The sequence below is a fragment of the Solanum lycopersicum genome, chromosome 3 (genome assembly GCF_036512215.1).
Source record: "Solanum lycopersicum chromosome 3, SLM_r2.1".
Lineage (NCBI taxonomy): Eukaryota > Viridiplantae > Streptophyta > Magnoliopsida > Solanales > Solanaceae > Solanum > Solanum lycopersicum.
In genome coordinates this window covers 58275624-58287228 of record NC_090802.1, presented here as the reverse complement: position 1 = coordinate 58287228, position 11605 = coordinate 58275624, and the positions used below count along the sequence as shown (strand labels likewise).

The window sequence follows — 11605 nt, the reverse complement described above, 5'->3', positions numbered from 1 at the left end:
CTTGATAAAGCAAGATAAAACTTATAGAATAATTGGTGAAGTTATAACTTTTATGAACCAAGAATATTTTTGTAAGTTTAGGATCTTATGTCACCTGTCCAAGAATACCTCTAGACGCGGTACTAAGCCATAAGTCATGATCCCTAGCTAATCAACCTCATGACATTATGATTTACATAAATCAATATAAAATTAAAACATAAACGCAAAAGATAAATCTGAAACATTTATATAGGCCATGATAAACTAATATTGGAAAAAAATAACATAAGATATTTATATTTAGTTGTCAGTAAGCCTTTACTAGTAGGAGTTGCTAGGACAAACTCCCAGCTAATTCCAATTGTTTGAAACTGAATGTAGTAACTGAAAAGAAAGATAAGGATTATCCTCGAAGTGATAAGGACTCATTAATACTGTTGCTTGCATATCAGAGGTACCATTAATTACCGCGAATTGGATTCTGAATATCACCTGTGTTATCAAACAAATATTATTTTGTCAATATTTTTTGTAACCTTATAGATTTCAATTAAGGAAATGATAAAATTACTTTTATTGATCAAGATTATTACCATCCTCTTCATTGCTACCTCCAGCAGCATATAACGAAACAGAATTTGATGTGAAAGGGTCGGTTGCACCATTCCTATGAACAACATCAAGAAGAAAATCAAAATAGTCAGTCTGCACAATCACATCACTAAGGTCATCCCTCTTCAGAATACGTCGATGATTTTCCTGAGCGTGAAGCGAGGAACGAATGGTGAGGTCTTGAATGAACAACTCACATGCCATAGCCAGCAAAACTGGTGATTCACCCGCGACCATTCGGACATCCTCGTTCTTCATCATGATCTTCTTGATACGAGTTGGTGGAAGTAGCAACCTGTCCTTGAAATCTTTAATGTTCTCCATTTGATTCTGTTAGGATTTCCAGAACATCTCCAACGTAGGGTATCCAGTGGATTGAGCTGCATTCACTATCGATTTCTCAGAGTTATTTTTCATGGTTATTTTCACTATGTTTAGAAGCTCAGACATACATATATACAATTGCTTGTTCTCTATATATAGAGAAAAATAAATATAATTACTGATTTTCTAAATCTAATTAAATGAATGGACCTAGACATTTCTAAATCTACATTCAAGCTAAGACTATTAATGAAAAATTGTTACAATTTAATATGTCATAATAAAATTAAAAGAAAATTATTTTATTAAATACTTGTTAGTTCTAGTCAATAAGGTATTAAATATTAGTTAGTTCTAGTCAATAAGGTATTAAATAATGAGCGGAGATATTAATAAAATAATTTTTTAATTTTTTTTCTAGAATCCTCCATATATCACAAAAAATCAATAATTAATAGAAAGAAATAGAAAATTTATCATATATGGGCTTTCATATATGTGTACAATGCGTCAAGTTTAATGTCTGATAGACTATAAATAGTAGTTGGTGAATTCTAAAACTACTATGAACTAAGATTTTTTTATAAACTCAAAGTTTTATTATCTCACATGATTATACTTGAAAAATCATTATTGTTATCACAATATTTGTACCAACATGTCATATGTGTATCCTAAGATTCATGAGTGTTTTAAAATCTATAGGTTTAATCATCAAATGTATTATGCATAGCAATACACAACCTATAAAATATATGAATTGGATTAAACGTTTAACTAAGAGCAACTTTCGCATATAACAAACATAAATTAAATATTTGTATGTCATAACTATAGTTTGTCTAGTTGCGTTTCATAACAAATTTTATATTTGCTATGGAGATTTTGATTTGTATAATTTCACTACAAACATCTAATTTTAGACAAATTGCTCAGTTTTGTATAAATTTATTTATACATTGTAATTTGTGTAATAAGATTTGTATTTGTATGAAACATATATGTATTTGTATTTGTGTATACACTTTTCTCTAACTTCTTTATACAAAAATAAATGCATTTTATTCGTTTTATACCGAAATGTATAAAATGACTAATTGTATATATCGAAAATGACTAATTGTATACTAGATCAGATGGCAAAAAAGGGAATGTTTGCTGCAAATTAAAATAAGAATAAACTATGGATATGACATTTACTTTGAATTAATAATTTGTTATTTCATACAATGTTTCCTTTAACTAATTAGCCTCACTAATTTGTGGTATAACACTATATCCAGACATCATAGAAGGGTATATATAAATATATAAACCTAGTTCATTTGATCTACAATCAGATAAATTGAGTTATGTACTATCATTGTTAATCTTTTCAAATTGATAAAAATCTCACACTCCTTTACGTTTCTTTCTATCTTTGAATTGATCTATAAAGTGTCTCTTTGAAATTTTTTTATTTAAATTCAACACTTTAAGCACACTAATATATATATATATATATATATATATATATATATATATATATATATATAGAAAATAATTGTTATTTTATCAATAATGACGACAAGTGAATAAAGTAACTTCATGTTTCTTGTTTTCTTTGCGAAAACAATTAGGTTTACAAGTCAAATTTTGCATTTCTATAACTTTGTTGTACTTTACAAAAGAGAACACAAAGTTTAACGGATTTGCCTTATCAATTAAAAAAATGGACCTTCTCAATTTCTCATGTACCTCATTTTGTCTACCAAGTTATTTTGGTAACCAAATAAAGCTTGTTTGGTTGCATATATACACATCAAATTTATTTTATTACGGTGTTAGTAAATGGTAACCTATACACTTTTCTCTAATACAACAAAGTAATTGTTAAATTCACTCATAGCTTCATTATATATGTTGTCACAATATTTATCACCAACGACTGCTCAGAGTTATTTTTCATGAAATATGATCAAGGCGAATTGTTTCTAAATTAACATAGACATAGTTGAAAGTAAGGTAAATGTTAGTGCTTATATATACAAATGAGAAAGAAAACTAATTACAAATTGGCTAAGCCTAATGATAAATGTTGATGTTTGAGGTACAATACAACTACAGTAATGTATAAATAAGGAAACTGGGTTTATATAATTTGGTGTGTAGTAGACAATGAATTATATCTTGATAAAGCAAGATTAAACATATAGAATAATTGGTGAAGTTTAAAACTTTTATGAATAAAGAATTCTTATGTATGCTTAGGATCTTATGTCACGCTCCAATATTATCCATACACCCAATAAGGTGCTTAGAGCCACAAGCAACCGAAGCTGGCGTGATAGTAAAATTAACATAAATCAATAGGAAATTGAAGCATAAATGTATCACCTAATTTGAAATATCTATATAAAGTCCATAACACTGAGACATATTAATATATTTGAAAGAAATAACATAAACAAAACTTATATTGATATGTTTGTTTGAAAGCTTTTACTTGTATGAGCTGCTAGAATAAACGCCTAACTAATAACTCCATCTCTATGTAACTGAAAGTAATATTGAAAAAAAAGATCGGGTACTTGTTATCCAAGTGATGAAGATTCACCAATATTGTTGCTCGCTAATCAGAAGTACCACTAATCACGAGTTGGTCTGAACATCAGAAGCTACCTGCATTATCAAACAGAGTATGTTATCAATACCTTTTGTAACCCTATAGGTATGAACTTAAGGAAATAAGAAGGTTACATTTGATGATCAAGATTATCAGTATGTACGCCCATTGTGCCTTCAGCAACACAATATGGAACAACATTTGGTGCGGAGCCGTCAGTAACATCAGCATCATCATCAAGAAGGAAATCCAAAGTGTCAGTCTCCATAATCACATCAGTGACGTCATCCTTCTTCAAAATACGACGATGATTTTCCTCAGCTTTAAACCAGGAACGAAGAGTGAGTTCTTGAATGAACAACTCACATGCTTTAGCCAACAAAACAGGTGATTCAGTAGCAATCATTCTGACATCCTTGTCTGTCTTCATGATCTTCTTGATGCGGTTAATTGAAGGTAGCAGTTTGCTCGTGAAATCAATAACATTCTCCATTTCCCTCTGCTTGTCTGTCCAAAACATCTCTAGCTTTTCTTGCTTATTCTCAAGGTGAGGCGGCGACAACATTGAATATGCAGCGGATTGACCTGCATTCACGGCTGATTTCTCAGAGTTGTTTTCCATGATGATTTTTTCTATGTTTTCAAGCTTAGACACACAGAGAAATGAAGATTTATACATATATGCAACTGTGTCTATATATATATTGAGAGAGAGAGAGCGAGAGAGAGAGAAAAAAATCTAATTATAAATTTTCTAAATTTAATTAAATGAATGAACCTAGACAATTCTAAATCTACGTTTAATCTAAGACTATTAATGGTAATTTGTTAAAAATTTAATATGTAATAATAAAATTGTAAGAAAATAATCATCTTATTAAATACTAGCTAAATTTAGTCAATAATGCATCAAATACAAGTTAGTTCTAGTCAATAAGGTATTAAAAATGAGCTAAAATATTAATAAAATAATTATTTTTGAGTATTCTAATAATTTTTTTCTAGAACCCTCCATATATAACACACAAAAAAACACTAATGAATAGAAAGAAATAAAAAGTTTGTTACAAGATATACGTACAATGCGTCAACTTTGATGTATTTTAGACTGTGAATAATACTTTGATAAAATAAGATTAATTTTATAAAAAAACGGATGAAGTTTAGAATTTCTATGTACAAAGAATTTTTTTATAAACTCAGAATTTTATCATATTATATATATCACATCATTATATTAACAAAATCATTATTGTCATCACGAATTTGGTACTAACATGTCATGCGTGTATTTTGAGATTCATGAGTGTTTTAAAATCTATCGGTACAATTATCAAATGTACTATGCAGAGCAATATATGACCTGTACACGATATGAATTTGATTAAATGTTTAACTTAGCTTCACTAATTTGCAATGTAAACTATGTTCAGACATCATGAGAAGGGGTGACATAGTTTAATAATGCATATTAAATAACAATTTTTATTACAAATATGAACCCAATTAATTCGATCTTGAATCACATAATTGGGTTATGTACTATCATTGTTACTATTTCCAAATTGATAAAAATCTCGCATTCCTCGACGTTTCATTTTATCTTTGAATTGATCTATAGTTCACCTCTGTGAAATATTTTGAATTAGGTTCAATAAATTAAACACACTAATGTATATAGAGAATATTTGTTATTTTACAAACAATGACAACAAGTGAACAAAGTAACTTCATGATAAATGGTAACATATACATTTTTTTCTAATACAACAAAGTAATTGTTAAATTCACTCATAACTTCTTTATATTTTGTTGCCACTGCACTCGCAATCGACTGTTCATTTTCTAATAAATTAGAAAATGAATTTTTTTTCTTTTAGATTTTGAACATTATTTATGGGCTAATTCTGAATTTTTATATTGTGTTAACACATGTTTTAATTTTCTAAAGGAAAATCAATTGTCTGTTCATACATTTTCCGATTTCTCTCTCTTTTTCACTTTTAATGGATAACTCATTATTATCTCCCTAAAATAAAATATAATTATTAGAAATTTCTTCGTACGATTCTCATAATGCTACATCAGTATTAGTATTTTTATTCAAATATTTTATTGATCAATTCTTCATCAAAGTTTGAATTTTTATCAACTTTATTCCTTGTTAATGGATTTCTCGATGTTACTCTCTTGCCATGTATAATACATGTTTTCAGTCAATACTAGACATGTGATTCGTGATTCCGTCACCTACACTGAGCATGCCAGGAGGAAGACTGTCACTACTATGGATGTCTATGGATCAGTTGTTAGGTGCATTAGATATCTCTGTAACTGTTCATAAGCTCTAAATATTGTAATTTCTCATTAAATATTCAATGAACAAAGCTCAATTTCTACCAAAAAAAAAAAAAAGTTGCAGTAGACATTAGAGACATTTATAAAGAATACTAATACATATTTAGTGACAATTAAAATATTAATTATGGTTAGAAGATAAAAAAAATTTTTGTAGTGACAACTCTTTCTTTTGGCTTTTTTAAAATAAATTTGTGAATTTTAAATTGGTGTGAAAGGGGTGTTAGAGTGGATAAAAAGTCTCACATCGGTTGAGAAATGGACTGGCGGTCTCCTTATATGGACTTGGATAAACCTCTCATAACAAACTAGTTCTTGAGGTTGAGTTAGGCGCATGTGTCATATCTTTACATGGTCTGACATCTGAGACCATGTAAAGATATGACACATGAGCCCAACTCATCCCCAAGAGTTAGTTTTGCCTTTTGGGTTGAGTTAGGCCCAAGTGTCATATCTTTACAACACCCTCTTCACGCCCAAGCCCAACTTGTGCGTGGACTGGGAGCCCAAACAAGAATGAACATGACTCTGATACCATGTAAAGATATGACACATAAGTCCAACTCACCCCCAAGAGTTAGTTTTTTCCTTTTAGGGTTGAGTTAGACCTCTAATTAAGTGTCATATCTTTATAGTTACTTCTAATCAACTATTTCAATGAAGATTTTTCTTCAACTCCTTTCTTATACTTAAAATCACTCTATGACTAATATTTTTTGTGCAACAAAAAAAAAACATCACTTAAAGATTTCAGCGGAATATTTTGCATTAAGATTAAGTGTTCTTGGCAAGCAATGTAGTGTATATATCAAAAATACTAAAGTAACTAAATGATCATAAGTAAGCTTAATAAAATAGTGTATTTTCGTGTAATTTGCCTAGTATCATTAGAAACCAAATCTGTCAAATATCAGTCATTCAAAACATATATATTGTTATACAATATGTTAGGTTTTCTGTGTTCTATATCATATATATATATATATATATATATATTATTTTTTATTATATAGAAGAAAGAAGTGGGAGGACGATCAAGGGCGAAAATATAATTTCACGCTAACAAAAATCTATTAAGAAAGATAGTTAATAATTCTAGAAACATCTTTCTATATATGAAGTGAATAATGATCAAGGGCAAAAATGTAATTTCACACTAACAAAAATCTATCAAGAATGATAATAAAAAAAATTAAATAATTCTAGAAACATCTTAGGTTATTGTTATTACCATTAACTTATTTTGTTATTACTTCACTTTCTTTTCTTTTATGAGTTATTATGATATCTATTTTATTATTACTCTATTTTACTATTACTTTAATTTAATTCTTAATATTTTTATATTCATTGTGCTAATAAAAATGCCGACTTTTAATATAAAAATTTATCATGAATTAATTATTTTCATCTTTATTTTGTCTCTAATAATATACTTGAAAATAAATAAGTGTGATCAAATTAATAATATATATTTGATTGAAATTAAAGAAAAAGATGTTGAAAAGTAACTTTACAAATAAAAATGACTAGGATGATATATTTGTATTAAAGACGACTAAAATATAATTTCATTCTAACAAAAATCTAACAAGAATAAATAGTTCTAGAAACATCTTTATATATATGAAGTGAATGATGATCAAAGGTAAAAATGTAATTTCATGCAATCAAAAATCTACCATGAATGATAACAACAAAATTAAATAGTTCTAGAAACATATTTAGTTATTATTATTAGTATTACCACACTTTTGTATTTTTTTTCATTTTTTATGAGTTATTGTGATATCTGTTTGTTATATGAAAGTAAATAAATAATGAATACATTTAGCTCTTAATAATTATATATCAAGTATAATATTAGATGAAATCAATCAAAATTAAAATTAGAATTTATACGTATATTTATATTTTGTGTATTGAAATATTTTTAATTTTCTAATTTAAAATATGCTATATAAAAAATTAAAATTCAGAAGTTAATTTTCTTTTTAAAATAAAATATAACAATAAGTTCATATAAATCGAAAAGGAGGGATTCATATATTCAAAATGAAATGTACATGTGTTATTATTAAAATGGGCGTTCATATATTTCTTTTTAAGAAAATTGCTTGGCTTCTTTCTATTAATTTGTGCATATATGTGGAGCTTTAAAGATTTGAACATTTTAATATAGAAATATAATGATTTGAAAACTTTAATTTCTTCGCTTTAACTACTAATTTTTTACATATTTGAAAATTACATTAAAAAACAAAAAATAAAATGTAACAAGTTAAGATATTTTTTTGAAAAACATAGTTAAAAAAATGATAAAATTTGAATGACTCCCTTATTTTTGTCGAAACAAAAAAAAAGTTGCATATATTTTTTGAAAATAACGTAAGAACTAAAAAGTACTATCAATCACAGTAAAATGATAACTAAAAATATGTGAGAATCATATAAGAAATTTCGTTGACTTTTTTTCTGATATCATTTGTATTACATAAAATAAAACAGATATAGTAACATATATTATTCGAAAATGACACAAAAGGTACATAAATTCATAATTTAAAATATTATTTATAAATATACATATAAAAAATTTAGTTCACTTTTTCAAAATTTCATTTGTGTCACATAAATTGAAAAAAAGAAGAAGCTAAGATACGTTGGGCCTATGCACCTGATATCGTGTGTGTGTGTGTGTGTGTATATATATATATATATATATATAGACACACACACACCAATTCTTAGTCTTGAAGATTTTCATTCTTGATTTTTGAGTGAATTAGGTGTGAATACTAATATTCGTATCATCATCCACTAGCTTCCTTTTCTCTTTTTAAAATATCAAATTAAAAATACTGTTATTTAGGCACTGACTATTTTATGAGGTTTTTCGTATTTCTCCTCCCTCTTTTTTTTCAGAATTAAGTTTTTAGTTTTTCTTACCAAAATTTTCTAACTAAGACAATGACATTGAAGTTATTGGTGTAATATTTTAATAATTGATATAAGATTATAAACATATTTTATTATTGTTGAAGAGAGAGTTGAGCTATATGAACTATGATTTTTCTTGCTAAATTTTCTTCGATCTATTAAATATTTTCTTGAGTAAAGTTTTGAATCTCAATCTATAATTATAATTTTATGTATAGAAGGAAAAAATATTAATGTTTTTTTGTTTTCTTTTTTAATTTTTTTCACAAAGAAGAAAACTCAAAATACTAGTTATAACATTTATTCCTCATTTTTCAAGAATGAAGTCCTTAGAATACATTTACATTAACTTTTTCTCATAATTGGTTGATAATAGTATAGAATATCAGTTGCGTTGGAATAATTTCTTCGTAAACAAGATCGTTTAAGCAAAAAAAAATCACTTGTTTTAATAAATAATTGTCTTGATAAATAGGAAAACCAAATGTAAAAGCGGCGACGGAAAAAAGAAAATTCATTCTATTTAGATAATGAGATAGATGAAGGGAAAAATCAGTGGAATGTGAAATTTTGCACCTTCAAATCTTGCTCCCAGATAGAAGTGTATTAAATTAGTTGATAAAGGAAAAATATTATACTTGACCATCTGATAGGATATTGTGCCCAAGGATTTGATATATGTCCTTCGATTTAAACAAAATGAATAAAAAATATGAAGAAACTTTGACGGGTTTTCATGTATGCATATAATATGTTGAATTTGCTGTATCGTAGACTATGAACTATACCTTGATAAAGCAAGATAAAACTTATAGAATAATTGGTGAAGTTAGAATTTTTATGAACCAAGAATATTTTTGTAAGTTTAGGATCTTATGTCACCTGTCCAAGAATACCTCTAGACGCGGTACTAAGCCATAAGTCATGACCCCTAGCTAATCAACCTCATGACACTATGATTTACATAAATCAATATAAAGTTAAAACATAAACGCAAAAGATAAATCTGAAACATCTAATAAACTAATATTTGAAAAAACTAACATAAGATATTTATATTTGGTTGTCAGTAAGCCTCTACTAGTAGGAGTTGCTAGGACAAACTCCTAGCTAATTCCAATTGTTTGAAACTGAACGTAATAATTGAAAAGAAAGATAAGGATTATCCTCGAAGTGATGAGGACTCATTAATATTGTTGCTTGCTGATCAGAGGTACCATTAATTACCGCGAATCGGATTCTGAATATCAGAACCTGTGTTATCAAACAATATAAACAAATATTATTTTGTCAATATTTTTTGTAACCTTATAGATGTGAATTAAGGAAATGAAAAAATTACTTTTATTGATCAAGATTATTACCATCCTCTTCATTGCTACGTCCAGCATCATATAACGGAACAGAATTTGGTGCAAAAGGGTCGGTTGCACCATTCCTATGAACAACATCAAGAAGAAAATCAAAATAGTCAGTCTGCACAATCACATCAGTAAGGTCATCCTTCTTCAGAATACGTCGATGATTTTCCTGAGCGTGAAGCGAGGAACGAAGGGTGAGGTCTTGAATGAACAACTCACATGCCTTAGCCAGCAAAACTGGTGATTCACCCGCGACCATTCGGACATCCTCGTTCTTCTTCATGATCTTCTTGATACGAGTTGGTGGAAGTAGCAGCCTGTCCTTGAAATCTTTAATGTTCTCCATTTGATTCTGTTGGGATTTCCAGAACATCTCCAACGTAGGGTATCCAGTGGATTGAGCTACATTCACTATCGATTTCTCAGAGTTATTTTTCATGGTGATTTTCACTATGTTTAAAAGCTCAGACATACATATATACAATTGCTCGTTCTCTATATATAGAGAAAAATAAATCTAATTACTGATTTTCTAAATCTAATTAAATGAATGAACCTAGACATTTCTAAATCTACATTCAAGCTAAGACTATTAATGAAAATGTATTATAATTTAATGTAAGGTAAGAAAATCATCTTATTAAATACTAGTCAAATCTAGTCAATAAGGTTCTTAATAAAAGTAATTCCTTTTGAGTTATCCTAATAATTTTTTTTAACAATCCTTCATATTATCATAAAAAGCACAATAATCATGAATATAAAAAATAAAAAGTTTGTTAAATTGGCTTTCAGATATGTGAACAATACGTCAAATTGAATGTCTTTTAGATTTTGAATAATACTTTGGTTAAATCAATAATCGAACCAATAATTAACAATAAATAATTGATAAATTGATAACCGAAATGATAATAATTAATAACTAATAAATTGATAATCGAATCAATAATAATAAATAATTGATAAATCGATAATCGAACTAATATCAATAAAAAATCTCATGTGAATGGATGAAAAAGCTTGGAATGCCCATAAGATCATATAAAACAATAAAGATTAATACAGTATAGGTGGCCAAAGAATAACGACACGATAAAATCTTTTTAGGAAGCATTTTACCCTCAACGAGAGACTTTCTAGTGTGAATTCTAATTTAATTATACTCTAAATATGTGAGTATTGTAAATCAAATGATAAATTAAAAAAAAACTACATACAAGCCTATCAATGGAGAGTTGTTACAGTTTCATATGATGTAACAATTAAATTATTAAATAATTATCATATTAAATCTAATTATACCAAGATATTAACGAATGAAACAAGACATTAATTTTATTTGAGATATCCAAATCTTATTTTTCCAATAATCATCCATATATCACAAAGAAAACAAAATGAATTTAAACAATATCAAGAA

The 11605-nt window shown here is 27.4% G+C and overlaps 3 protein-coding genes across 3 annotated transcripts; all 3 read right to left on the bottom strand.

Moving 5' to 3' along the window:
- Positions 1-316: 316 nt before the first annotated feature.
- LOC138347700 (nuclear transcription factor Y subunit C-1-like) lies at positions 317-918 on the bottom strand. The gene is made up of 3 exons (XM_069296007.1): positions 576-918; positions 451-474; positions 317-366 (listed from the first exon to the last, which is right to left on the bottom strand). Exons 1-3 carry the CDS (start codon positions 916-918, stop codon positions 317-319), a joined length of 417 nt encoding a protein of 138 aa, XP_069152108.1.
- Positions 919-3549: 2631 nt separating this feature from the next.
- Positions 3550-4145, bottom strand: LOC101265223 (nuclear transcription factor Y subunit C-2-like). The gene is made up of 2 exons (XM_069296006.1): positions 3687-4145; positions 3550-3579 (listed from the first exon to the last, which is right to left on the bottom strand). Exons 1-2 carry the CDS (start codon positions 4143-4145, stop codon positions 3550-3552), a joined length of 489 nt encoding a protein of 162 aa, XP_069152107.1.
- A 5895-nt stretch (positions 4146-10040) lies between these two features.
- LOC101265530 (nuclear transcription factor Y subunit C-1-like) lies at positions 10041-10621 on the bottom strand. Its single transcript, XM_069296005.1, has 2 exons — positions 10186-10621; positions 10041-10075 (listed from the first exon to the last, which is right to left on the bottom strand). The coding sequence occupies exons 1-2, from the start codon at positions 10619-10621 to the stop codon at positions 10041-10043; spliced, it is 471 nt and encodes a 156-aa protein (XP_069152106.1).
- Positions 10622-11605: the final 984 nt, after the last annotated feature.

Coding starts and splice junctions, on each gene's coding strand:
- LOC138347700 (XM_069296007.1), bottom strand. CDS start 918: ATGGAGAACATTAAAGATTTCAAGGACAGGTTGCTACTTCCACCAACT. Junction 475..575: donor AGGTAGCAATGAAGAGGATG/GTAATAATCTTG, acceptor TTGATAACACAG/GTGATATTCAGAATCCAATT. Junction 367..450: donor TATTCAGAATCCAATTCGCG/GTAATTAATGGT, acceptor CTTTCTTTTCAG/TTACTACATTCAGTTTCAAA.
- LOC101265223 (XM_069296006.1), bottom strand. CDS start 4,145: ATGGAAAACAACTCTGAGAAATCAGCCGTGAATGCAGGTCAATCCGCT. Junction 3,580..3,686: donor TTGCTGAAGGCACAATGGGC/GTACATACTGAT, acceptor TTGATAATGCAG/GTAGCTTCTGATGTTCAGAC.
- LOC101265530 (XM_069296005.1), bottom strand. CDS start 10,621: ATGAAAAATAACTCTGAGAAATCGATAGTGAATGTAGCTCAATCCACT. Junction 10,076..10,185: donor ACGTAGCAATGAAGAGGATG/GTAATAATCTTG, acceptor TTGATAACACAG/GTTCTGATATTCAGAATCCG.